Source organism: Brienomyrus brachyistius, chromosome 4 (genome assembly GCF_023856365.1).
Source record: "Brienomyrus brachyistius isolate T26 chromosome 4, BBRACH_0.4, whole genome shotgun sequence".
Lineage (NCBI taxonomy): Eukaryota > Metazoa > Chordata > Actinopteri > Osteoglossiformes > Mormyridae > Brienomyrus > Brienomyrus brachyistius.
This window is the reverse complement of record NC_064536.1, coordinates 13,538,738-13,550,956: the sequence shown is the minus strand read 5'-3', so window position 1 is coordinate 13,550,956 and position 12,219 is coordinate 13,538,738. Positions and strand designations below refer to the sequence as shown.

The following is a 12,219-nucleotide window of genomic DNA, read 5'->3' as shown; positions in this document are numbered from 1 at the left end:
TCCATCCTGGAGAGCCACGGGGTGCTAACAATGTCAGTGCAGAGTGAGTAGGCGAAATTAGTTCAATTAGTGCGGTGATTCATTTAGTCAAGTGCTCCGGTGTACAGCTGGAGGCAAAAGCTAAGAGCGCCAGCCCCCTCAGAGTCAGGGCCGGACACCCCTGATTTAACAAATGCTCTTCAGAACGGAAAAGCTCTCATTTGTAAGCTAATGCTGTGGGGAGGAGGAGGAAGGAAATGAGGCTGTAAAACCCAAAGTAAATGGGGTGAGTTGAACATCAACCATGGACACCAAAGCCTGGTCACTAAGGTATACTGGGATGGAAGGTCACCTCATCTGCTTCAGGATAAACAAACCCGAAGAGCTACATGCTGAAGCTTATTGGTAAAGCCCAGCTGGTTTAACATTTGGACTTCTGACCTGAAGGTTGTGAAGTTATATCCCAGTGGGTATTGCTGAGATTGGAATTCAGCCTGGATTTTTGCACTAAAGTATCCAGCTGTATAAATGGGTGAACGCATATGCAGTTCTGAGCTGACTGTGCAGCCGAATGCGCACGTGTGCTGGGCTCCTTCAGCGTCTAAAGTTAGGTCCCAAATGCTCTAGCGAGACTGGAAAGATCTCCGACGCCTCCTCGCCGATTCAAAGATGTGTTTAAAGTGTGACTGCCAGACAGGTAAAGCCCAGCTTTTACAAAAACATCCTTATTCACAGGCTTCTCGTTTTTTTTTTCCCCAGGAAAAGATGCAGACGGTGCTGCGCTGAAGATACGAGATCTGTCAAGATCTCGCTAACAAACACAAAAAAAAGGGGGAAAACACGAAAACAGAAATGACAAGAGCAGCTCGGTGAGTCGCAGTGGTAACGGGGAACATAGATGATGACTGCTTTTTGCTTTGTGAACGATGCAGCAAACGCAGTATTCCCTCGTGACAGATCACCAGACTGAGGGGGTTTTGCACTGAGAGCTGGCCCAGCCAAACCCCCCCCCCCCCAATACACCCCCTGCTTACGGTCCGCCGTGGTCTCATAGGGCGAGTTGAGCCGGGCATCGCCGCAGGGTGACATGCTGATGTACATATGGAACATGACATTCTCCCGGACCTGGCAGCCCTCCTCGCGCCACATGAAGATCGATCTGGCCCTGTCCTCCTGTCGCTTGCTTTTTTGCATACAAGAATAACAGACAAGATAGAATGAGTACAGTGTTTATCTTATTTTATTCGAGCCGGTTTTAACTAGATGTGATGCTCGCTTGCTCTGGGATGGATAACTGCACATTCTAAGGAGCAGCGGCAGGGGGCGTAGTGGCTAAGAACACAGTCAGAAGTGGCTGGGTCCAGTTGTAGCGCATTGCCGCTTCTCTCTGTCAGTCCTGCAAACCATGTAGCAAATATCTGCTGCAATTTCACCTGTAATCACCTGAAGGGCTGGATTTCCTCACTTTTTTGTAGGTTAATTAATATATTACATTAGACTCATTAACCTAACGTGGTAGTCTTAATTAAAGAATAATTAGGCCGCACAAAAAAATTGGTGAAAGACGAGGGTGTGTATGATAAGAGAGTGATTGACATCCTCATGCCAGTGTCTCTTAATGAATTTTCTAACTGACACACCTTTGCTGAACTTTCAAAATGGAAATGAGTGATTTACACTGATGTGTAAAGGTAACATGCTTCAGGAGCACGTATGACTTACCTGAGAAGGAGCTCTAGCTGCGAGTACAAGAATCGGAGGAACGCCCTCCGGGCGACGATTTCGGCGTGACAGTCGTTCACCACGAGCCCCTGGTCATTGATGTATTCACCGTTGAGGCACTTTGTGCCGGTCGCTATGGCTACCACCTGGGCCCGTCGGAGATCTAATCCTGAGAGGTACACGGGAGCGAAGACACCAAAAAAGCATTGTGGTGACATACGGTGATATAGTGAGGACCTCGTCTCATAGGTCTGCTTGGGTTGTGAATGAGTGGAGCCCCCTACTGTTCGCTTTCAGCACAGGAGTTGCCTACTAGAGGGGCGGTAACATCCTAACTGACTGGAACAGAACAGAAACAGAACAACAAAATCATGGACTGGCTATGGTGGGTACCTGAGACCAGGTGGGCAGTGACAGAGTCAGGACTGAGGCAAAAACCCCTTTGCCAGTCTAAACCATAAACAGTGAGTATGTCAGCTTTGTGCGCCTCAGGTCAGAACAAGTGACGGACAGGCGGATTCACCAATCCTGAAGGAACTGATCTGGCACGACGCAAAAAGCAGCTGGATTAGACCCTGGCTGGATAAAGGGTTCAGTATAAAGGGTTCAGTGGATGATTGCAGGCTCATCACGCCAAGAACAACAATTTGCTCATAATCTGAGTAATACCGTGGGGGGGGGGACTCAAAGAAGGCGACATGCTCTTTTATAAGGGCGGCAATATCAGCAGGTGCCGCCAAATGGGGTTGAGCTTATTTTTACACACTGGACACTGGCTGCTCCCCAGGCTGGGTGTGCTGCTCCTTTCAGTGGCTTTATTGGAGTCATTATTTGGACAGTGACTCAACTCACCTGATGTCTCAGGTGTTGGTCAGACATTAATTAAATTGTATTTCTGAAAGCTGGGCCCTATAGATCTGAGGCTTTTCAGGATCTAGCCTGCTGACCTCTGTCCGGCAGTGACATGGGCACTAATGAAGACTAATGTTTTTATGAAGACACACAGCCCTTAGAGAGGAACGGCGACTCAATCCTTGTTAAAGCTGCAGGGTAACTGTGGAAAAAAATGTGTGTAAATAATCGTTCCGCTGTAAGACTACCAACAGTGTAATATTTCAATACCGTAAAGGTTTAGGGAGAAAAATCCAATGTTTTGTTTACCCAAAGTCTCGTGGTTTAATGGAGTTTTTACCCACTTGCTTTGCTTTGGTTTAAGCTGATTAACTATCTTAGGCGGACTGGTCTCGGGGTTTTGATATACTATCACCGAGTAAGACACTCATATGAAAGAGGCCTTTTGTGGATTCTGACTGGCATTAAAGGCCACAGCATGAGCGAAGCAAAGACCCACTTCTGCAGGATTTATTGCAAATCCTGTGGGACCAAGCATTGTTAAGCAAGTTCAATTCCAGTGAGGATTTCTATCTCCTCCCAGAACTCAATGTTCAGTAGTCTGTCGCACCTTGCGGGGGGTTTTGTAGCCTATGATCTTTAATTTCTGCAGGCTCTGTCTGGAACTGACACCCCGGGGTCAAAATCAAGCGGCAGTCGCAGTTTTGAGGGTTCTGCGCTGAGGTGAAAGGTGAGCGTCTCTCATACGTTTCCTCTAAAGCCTTTCATTAGACACTCTCTCTAGGGATGTCTCTCCCGGGATATGAACAAAGGACAGCAGAAACCTCAGAAAAACAAGTAATCTGAGACACACGAATCAACAGCAAAATTCTTTCTTATTGTGATTCCATCCACTTTTCCATTCCATTCCGATTCTATTTCTGATTCCATTTAACTCGTCTCATTCTTCTTACTGTCACTTGATGTCTTTTCATAATGCAAAGGCTGCATTATGATAGGAGTCGGGACAGCGGCATTAGGCCTTTCGCGCAGTTCCACGGGCCGCAGCCCAGTAATGCACGTGTGCTAACGAGGCCCCCTGCCTGTGGTCTGAATGAACTGCGTGACAGACTATGAGTTACGAGCCCCGAGTCGAAGGTGTAGCGGGCGCGCACACTGCTCCGGGAGACCCGCTAACACCATCCATCAATGGGACTTTAGCAGTGTGCCAGTTCGCAATGAGACTAACCCCCCCTCCCCAAGATGCAAGCCTGGGCCTGGAAGATTTATTCATTGCTGGGGCTACACTGAAAGCCATGCCAACGCCACCCCCCTCTGTTATTTCCTTTCCGCAGCAAAGCCATAAACAAAGGCGCTCCCTTCGATATTCCCTGCCTGTTTTATTCATCTGCCCAACAAATGGAACAGAAACTCCTTCCGTCTTCTCCTAAGTTGCTTGCTGAGGAGCAGGAGGAAAATTTCCACCCGATCCATCTATCTTCTAACCATTTATCCAGTGAGGTCATTGCAGGGGCCCCGGAGCCCATCCCAGGCAACAAGGGGCACAAGGCAGGGGACACTCGGGACAGGATGCCAGCTGAAAGCGTTCCAGTGGTTTAATTCTGCATGAAATTGAGATAATGCAGCTCTGGTGTGGGCCAATCCTTAAAAAACACAGAACCTGGATGCTCTGGACAGAGAACAGACCAGCAGGAGCTTCGGACGCAGAGACTGAGCGGATTGGTCAACCTCTCAGGTCACTCACAAAGGGAAAAGAGGCTCTCAGAAATGCCACTGGGCTTGGCAACATCCCAATGCAGTACCAGACTCTCAAATGGAGTAAATGGTAGGGTCCGGGCTGGTATTCAGCAGAGCCGCTGCTGATTAGAGTAGCTGAAAGCAGACTTCTCATTGGCTCACAAGATCAGGATAGGAAGTGAAGTGGAGGTCAGCAGTGGAGAACCACGGAGAAAGTCAGGCTGTGTCGGGGACCCAGGAGATGTCCTGGAGAGCGCAGAAGTCCTCTGTCCCCCCGCTGATTTGCTGCTGACGAGACCAGAGATAATGGCTCCCTGACCTCTCTGGGGGCCGTTTTATGACACTTTCATACTGCTAGGCAGTGAACACAAACCAATTTATTGCTACATTTTGAAATATAAGGTGTTCAATTGTAAAAAATCAGACATTAAGACAGCAGCTAAGCCAAAACACACATTTATTCCTGAACAAAACTGCCTATTTAACTTGAAATAACACTGTCTCTACCATCTATTACAGATTTTTTATCTTAAAGTAGGCCTATTTCATTTTATGTACTTATATATTTAACTTATCTGTTTAATTCCATTTTATTGTGGATAAAGAGCTCAGCACAAGCACAGGCCCTTATCTCCCAGATGAATTATTTCCCATGATGCATCACTCCGTTTTGATTCCATCAGCAGCCACAGGAGCCTGGGGGGGGGGCAGTCGCCCGTTCCTCAGAACCCTGCATGCCGTCGAGTTCTGGCGCCCACCGCGTTCGCCGGCAGCCGCGCAGCTGGCCATGTGAAGATAACGCCCCCATTACCGAAACAAACACACCAATCGGCGGCCGCCGGGGGGAACATCAGTAACTGGGTTAGATCAAGGCGGGCCTGGCCGGTTTGAAGACAGAGCGGACCCGTCAATTCTCTCTCTCAAAGGAGTGGGGGGGGGGCACCATCCAAAACCGAGACGATTCCAAAACATACGATAAGGCCATTCTCAAGGACACCGCCGAGCTGCATGGAAGTAAGACAAATCTCCCCAATTAGCAAGATTGCCCATGCCTGCGCTAAACTGCACGGATTAACTTGCTCTCAAACCCAGGCTTGCATCAGTTATAGGAACGGCTAAACCCTGTTCCAGGCTGATATGGATACAGCAGAGCCAGAGTGCGCCACAAAGTAGCTTCTTAAAGGCCTACACTCAATCTTGCCATTCATAATGTTACCTACTGATACACAAATGCTACAAAGCTCAGGCCATATTAAGGCTTTGCAATAATGTTCCGAGATACAAAAGCCGGCGAGAAACGTGAATTATGAGTGGCGTTTAGAAGCGCTCATTCATATTTATGTCGTTTCAAGGCCGCGCAGAGAAATATGTAGTCATTCGACGCCCCAAGGTCAAAGGTCAGCGTTCAGAGACTGCATGCGTGCAGCAGGGTCCAAAGCTTTTGCAGTGGTTTGCACCTTCATGGTTTTAAAAAGATCATTTAAACACATATTTATTAGATATTGCGCCCTCTGTTCGTGGGGGGGGGGTGGGGGGTGGGGGGAGGGAGGGGACCCTAACCTGCCCGCCGCCTCTGGCTGTATGGAAAAGTGAATGAAATGAGCCCATACCTCTGGTCATTACGATGCCTGCCAAGACTTTGTGGGGCGCATGCAAGGGGGTGCAGCTGTCTGCCAGCTCGCTGTATTTCTCTGCCACCAAGTGGAATATTGACTCGGCAAAGCCCTGCAAGACACAATCAGCCGTTTACTCCTCCGCTCCTCATCATACACTCACACCCCCTCCCCCCCTCAGTCTGTCCGTGTTCAGCCCACCCCATCCCCCCCCACCCCCTGCAGGATCAGCTGCTCCCTTTACATCCACTTTATGAGCATTTGTATGTCCAAGACCAGGTGCGTCAAACTCCAGTCCTGGGGGGCCGCAGCCCTGCACATTTTTGGGTTCCCCCTCATTTAACACACCTGATTCGCCTCCTTGTGCTAATTTCCACGTCGCTCTTGAGCTGAATCATTTGTGGTGGAACGGGGAGAGAGCTAAGCTACACGGGGCTCCGGCCCCCCAGGACTGGAGTTTGTGACCCCTGTCCTAGACTGAGCCACGCTTCTGATGCACACAAATCTCTTAAATGGAAACAGTAAAAAGATAGCAGGTTGCGTAAGTACCAGTATCTCTTCTACATCCTACTGATATGCATTTTCTATTCCTACTCATTTGTCAGATTACATCATTAATGTGTACTCCTGGGTACTCCTACTGCGCCTCACTGCATGGAGCTCGAAGCATAAGCACTTCACTCACTTTCTACGTTGCGCAAACTGTGATGCGACGATGAATCTGAACGTGAATCAGGATCTGGTCTCGCTAACGACCGGCACGGTACTGTCATGTGACCATCATGTGGGCCGAGATTCCCCTCCATCTCCCAGGCAAGTCTGTTTTCTTAACGACGCATGCAGAGACTCGTCTGTCCTCACTGTCTATGCGTTTGTATGAGTTTGCCTGAGAGGCAGAATTTCACTCAGATGTTCAATGCAGCATTTTGGGCAGCGTTTGGTGTGACGGGCCAAGACTTTTCCGCCAGGTGTCAGCCGCTGTCCTTTGTTTCGTTTGGATGTCCGTTAAGTGGAAGGCAATTCGGCAGAGGTGGCACCTTCCCCGGCCTGTCATGGGGAAGGAGCACTGCCGCGTGATTGGTCACTCACGGTGGAGCTGTGTGAGCCCCTGCAGCTTATGTACATATTTGTTGTTCTGCTTTTTAATAATGTAGGGAAGGGAAAGAAAATGAAATTCAATCCACATACAGGTCAGACAGAAAATGACAACCTCCAGGGGTTAGAAACTTTGTGTTAATTTCTAAGGTTATTCTGTGTTCATTGCCAAATTGCTTTTAAACCCCTGAGTGTTTATTTCTAAAGTGACCCTGAACCCTACAGTGTTTATTTCTAAAGTGACTCCCACTCAGTGTGTATTTCTAAAGTGACTCACTCTTTCAGTGTTTATTTCTAAAGTGACTCTGACCCCCTAAGTGTTTATTTCTAAAGTGACCCTGAACCCTAGTGTTTATTTATAAAGTGACTCCCACTCAGTGTGTATTTCTAAAGTGACTCTGACCCTCTCAGTGTTTATTTCTAAAGTGACTCTGACCCCTCAGTGTGTATCTCTAAAGTGACTCCCACTCAGTGTGTATCTCTAAAGCGACTCCCACTCAGTTTATTTCTAAAGTGACTCCCACTCAGTGTGTATTTTTAAAGTAACTCCCTCCCAGTGTTTATTTCTAAAGTGACTTTGACCCCCTCAGTGTGTATTTCCAAAGTGACTCCCACTCAGTGTGTATTTTTAAAGTGACTCCCACTCAGTGGGTATTTTTAAAGTGACTCCCTCTCAGTGTATATTTCTAAAGTGACTCTGACCTCCTCAGTGTGTATCTCTAAAGTGACTCCCACTCAGTGTGTATCTCTAAAGTGACTCCCACTCAGTGTGTATCTCTAAAGTGACTCCCACTCAGTGTATTTTTAAAGTGACTCCCACTCAGTGTGTATTTTTAAAGTAACTCCCACTCTATGTGTATCTCTAAAGTGACTCCCACTCAGTGATTGTTTCTAAAATAACTCTGACCCTTTCAGTGTTTATTTCTAAAGTGACTCCCTCTCAGTGTTTATTTCTAAAATGACTCTGAACATTTCAGTGTTTATTTCTAAAGTGACCGTGAACTACTGTGTACTCATTTCTTAAGTGACTCTGAAAATAGGTTTGTATTGCTGGGGTAACCCTGGAGACCCCAGACTTAATTTCTAGGGTAATGTTAGAAGCCAGACATCATGGGCAGCAGCTCTTCTTTCACAACAAAGTCAATATTTTGCTCAAATGCAAATGTCAGGTTGGATCTGTCCTTGGACAAACTCTGACCCGGATTTAACGGGAATATTGTAGATGGAGTACAAACTGATCTGAGACGAAGAACACAGATGGGGCTCTCAAACACATTCTAGCCTGGCACAAGGGGCTATCTTCTAGCAGGACACAACCACACCTGAATTAATTCCTCGGTTAATTCCTTCCTCCACCTGCATGTTTTTCATTAGTGGAACAGTGCAAGGTATTCACATTTTGAGAGGAATTCCTTAAACTTTATATACAATTGAATCCAGGATTCATTTAACAATATGCTCTGCGATTACCCACTAAATTTAATTTTCATTCTCTTATTTAATATGAATTAACTGCTTCCATAACACTGTGCTTTAAGTAGGGCTCATTGCTGAATTGAATAAAGATTTCTGCCATTATACAGACGGAAATGAGGAGCCATTGTAGATATGCAGACAATCTTCACACCGTGGTAGAATGTATAAAAACACATAACAGCCCCTCCTGCAGGCAGCGGATAAAATGGCGCATGGCAAGATTTACTTCCAATTAACAGTATTTATTGTTCCTAGCGAGTAATGTGGCATTCAGGGCCTTGAGTTAACCGCTCCTTGGAAAGCTCCGGAAATGCAGCCGTGAGCCTCTGGCTGCGGCGGCGTTATCGCGGCTCACCAGCGCTGCAGGGCTGGCATGAAAACCAGGCCAGGTCACACGTCTCATTGTAGGGGCGTTTAACGATTAATTCTCCGCGTTCTTAATAGTGCCCCTTCAGGGAATGAGTCTCTGATCTCTTCCCCCCCACAACCCCCACCCCCTGGCAGAGTAAAGGGCTGGAAAGTGGTCAGTCCTGTCGTTTTTCACGTCCGCAGAGTGAAACAGAATGATCAGGATGGGCGGAGACCTGACAGGATAGATGAGTCCGGCACAAGCGACCACGTCCTCCAGCCTGGGCTGATTGCAGAAGAACTCAGCCCAGTGGTTGAAAATCAGGAGTTTGGTCAGTTATTTATTAGCTGCTGCTGAAAATACTTAATCATTCCTCCAAGTAAATAATTAGTTAGGCCAGAATAACTCTGTCTTCTTGACATGTGAACTGCTGTAGGGATTTAGGACTGTGGACTAATTAGGGAGCTACAGAAGAGCTAAGTGCTATTGCAGGTACTGACATCAGTGTGCTAAAAAAACATTTAAAAACTAAGTCTCATTTTGATAGTGGGATGACCCATATCCTCTTGCGAAATAACAAAGCCGTGCGATTCTCTTGCTTAACTTCTGATCCCTTCCCTAATGATGTCTCAGACACTGTGAGACACATCCCTGTGATCCATGCAAGCAGCATTGGTGCTTTTCCACTGGCATACAGGAAGCGACCCGTACCTGAGTCAGTCCACAAAGGGAGACTGGTTCCAGTGCGGCTCCAGCTCACTTTGGTTTTCCACTGCAGAAGGGTCGGCTCGATAAAGGCATTGCTGGGTTTGGAGAGCGACGGCGACATAAAACCGGAGAGGCACTTATTTACTGTTTATACGGTGTACATTAAGATGTACTATGCGCAATTATTATTAGTTTCTTTTTACTGTGTGCTAATGCCATGTTATCAGTATCAAATGCTAGCAGTATTAGCATTCGCTCATGTACATTTGCATTACGAATCCATTCTGTTCTGCTGTTCTATAGTACCTTTTTAAGCAGGTTTGAAATTTACATTGCAATGTGTGATACTGCTAATAATCATTAATATACAGAATACATGCTTTTTTTCCTTCAAACAATCCACGTGCAGAACACTGATATCTCAGTGCATTTTGACCAATCAGATGGTGGTGAAGCAACCAGTTTGGTTAGGTCATGCTTTTGGGCCTGCTGTTACAATGGAAAACTCCTAGTTCTTAGAACGGTTCAGGTATGGCTCAGTTCTTGGAGGCAGTGGAAAAGCGCCATAAGGCAAGAACACGGGCCCCAACAAAAAGCTTAGTGTGGACACCACGGACATTGGTGATACTGGGCCCATTAATTGGCACATTGAAAAAACCAGGATGAACCCAGACAATGCCAGTTGTTGGATCCAGGGCCGGCATCAGAGCAGATCTACCTGGCTGGCATCTAACTGACTATGGGGGGGGGGCACTATCAATCGTAAACTATATTCTTATGAGCGACACTAGAGGTTGACAATTTTTCGTGACTCCTGTGGGTCACGGGATTCCCAGCGATGTTCACGTTAGCTGCCATCAACAACAAAAAAAGACCCAGACAGGCGGTCAGTCATCATAACAGCCCCCGTCACTGTCATGCAAACCCTAAGATCACAGGACTAATGAAAAGTAAACGAGCGCCTTTCATATGCATCCCTAGTGAGGCATAAAGCGCAAACGCAGCGCAATGATTTGTTCAGATTGAACGCAGGAACAGCTTACCGTTGATTAGGCTTGTGTAGGAGTGACGCAGCTCAAACTCCACCAGGTTCTCAACTTCCATACATATACATATTTTTTGTAATTCCCAAGACTGCAACTTATTCACCGATTTCCCCTCTGTATTAGACTGTATAAGACTATATATCAATTGTTGAGGATTTCACCACGTGCTGTCAGGCCTATTCACAATTTCTTCTGATCTGAGTAAAATTTGTAAACGAAGAATGGAGTTTGGTTTAGGACGGTAGCGCCGCCGTGCTTTCTGGTGAAAGTGAAAAAGACCTGCACAATGCATTTACAAATTTATAATGTAATAATATGTTTTCGACATACAAATAATACATTTTCAACAAACAAAATCTATTGCTACATTTGTCAATAGACATATGACTACGTACACTAAAGCGAAACGTACATAATATTTTTTGTTGACACGCCGTTGTCTTTCACAGCTAAGGTCGTTGTTGTTGCTATCAGTTCCTTCAGTGGAGTTGGTGCTGACAGAAATAACGACATCATCCTGTCGACCTGCTGGAGGAGGCCTAGATGAACCTCCGCCACTTAGCCACGTTCTTATATCCATCAATTTTCAGTCACAAATAACCAATACTGTTGAATCGTTCTCTTGAATTACACACCCTTATGAAAAGAGGCTGTTCAGTTGAATGAATCGCTACCCTAATGTGACCGCTGGCGGGTGAAAATTCTATTTTGGAGCCTGTGGTGGTGGGTGCTGCCGCGTGTGTGTGGGTGGGGGGGGGGTGTGGTGACTCGCTAGGGGGGGGGGGGGGGGCAACGCCTTCGAATGCCCCACCTTGACGCCGGCACTGGTTGGATCAGAATTATCAGCATTTACTATTAGCTAATTTTGCATAGTCCTGCTTTAGTGCTGCTTACTCATTTAACTGGGCATTCAGTGGAAACCTATCTGTAGTAGATCCCATGACAGTATGTATGTTTGTAATGTGCTATTTGCTTCATATATACATCACTTTGGACAAAAGTCTCCACAAAATAAAAATAAATGTAAATACACATTCTTTCATGGTTTTAGTTTTGCTATTTCCATCCACCTCTAGAAAATGTGCAGCTCTCAAACAGTAATTTTATACTCCACTGAACCTGGACGCTGGTATGAATCATATTCTCAAAGTCTTCCCAGGCAACAGCTGCCTCTTCAGCCATGAAACATCTCTAAAACCCATCTGAAGCACAAGACCCACTGCCTTAGTCTAGCATCTCCTCCGACCGCTGTAGCACATCACTCCTGGTGCCAGAGTGGACAGGGCATCTGGCTATGCAACGGGAGCAGAGTGGAACCTATCCTCCCTCTCCTCCCAGAATGCCGTGCGGCAGGCGATGCCAGCGCTTCATTAACAGTGCCGACTGCAGGTTCATTTCTGAAGATCTGAAAGGCGCTGAGCAAAGGAGCCGTACTTCTCGTTATTAGTCCAACTTCTTAGTTGTTTGAAAGATGACTCACATGTTGGAATAATGTACTGAATGTTGCACGTTTTACATCTGACATCACTTCCTGTTTACATAACCCGAGATATTTTATTTCTATTGGCTGGAGTGCGCTTATTCTCCCGTACGTCTTGTGCAGATGAGCATTATTACTGTACTTGGAATAATGGGCTTTAGG

General features: G+C 46.5%; 1 protein-coding gene across 2 annotated transcripts in view; it reads right to left on the bottom strand.

Moving 5' to 3' along the window:
• LOC125740781 (double-stranded RNA-specific editase B2-like) overlaps window positions 1-12,219 on the bottom strand; it is a 68,309-nt gene that overhangs the window by 5,924 nt on the left and 50,166 nt on the right. For both annotated transcript variants that reach the window (XM_049012435.1, XM_049012436.1), the window contains exons 4-6: window positions 5,901-6,015; window positions 1,702-1,870; window positions 1,014-1,162 (exon numbers count right to left, since the gene is read on the bottom strand). In XM_049012435.1, coding sequence (XP_048868392.1) covers window positions 1,014-1,162; window positions 1,702-1,870; window positions 5,901-6,015 — 433 coding nt within the window. The remainder of the gene's footprint in view (window positions 1-1,013; window positions 1,163-1,701; window positions 1,871-5,900; window positions 6,016-12,219) is intronic.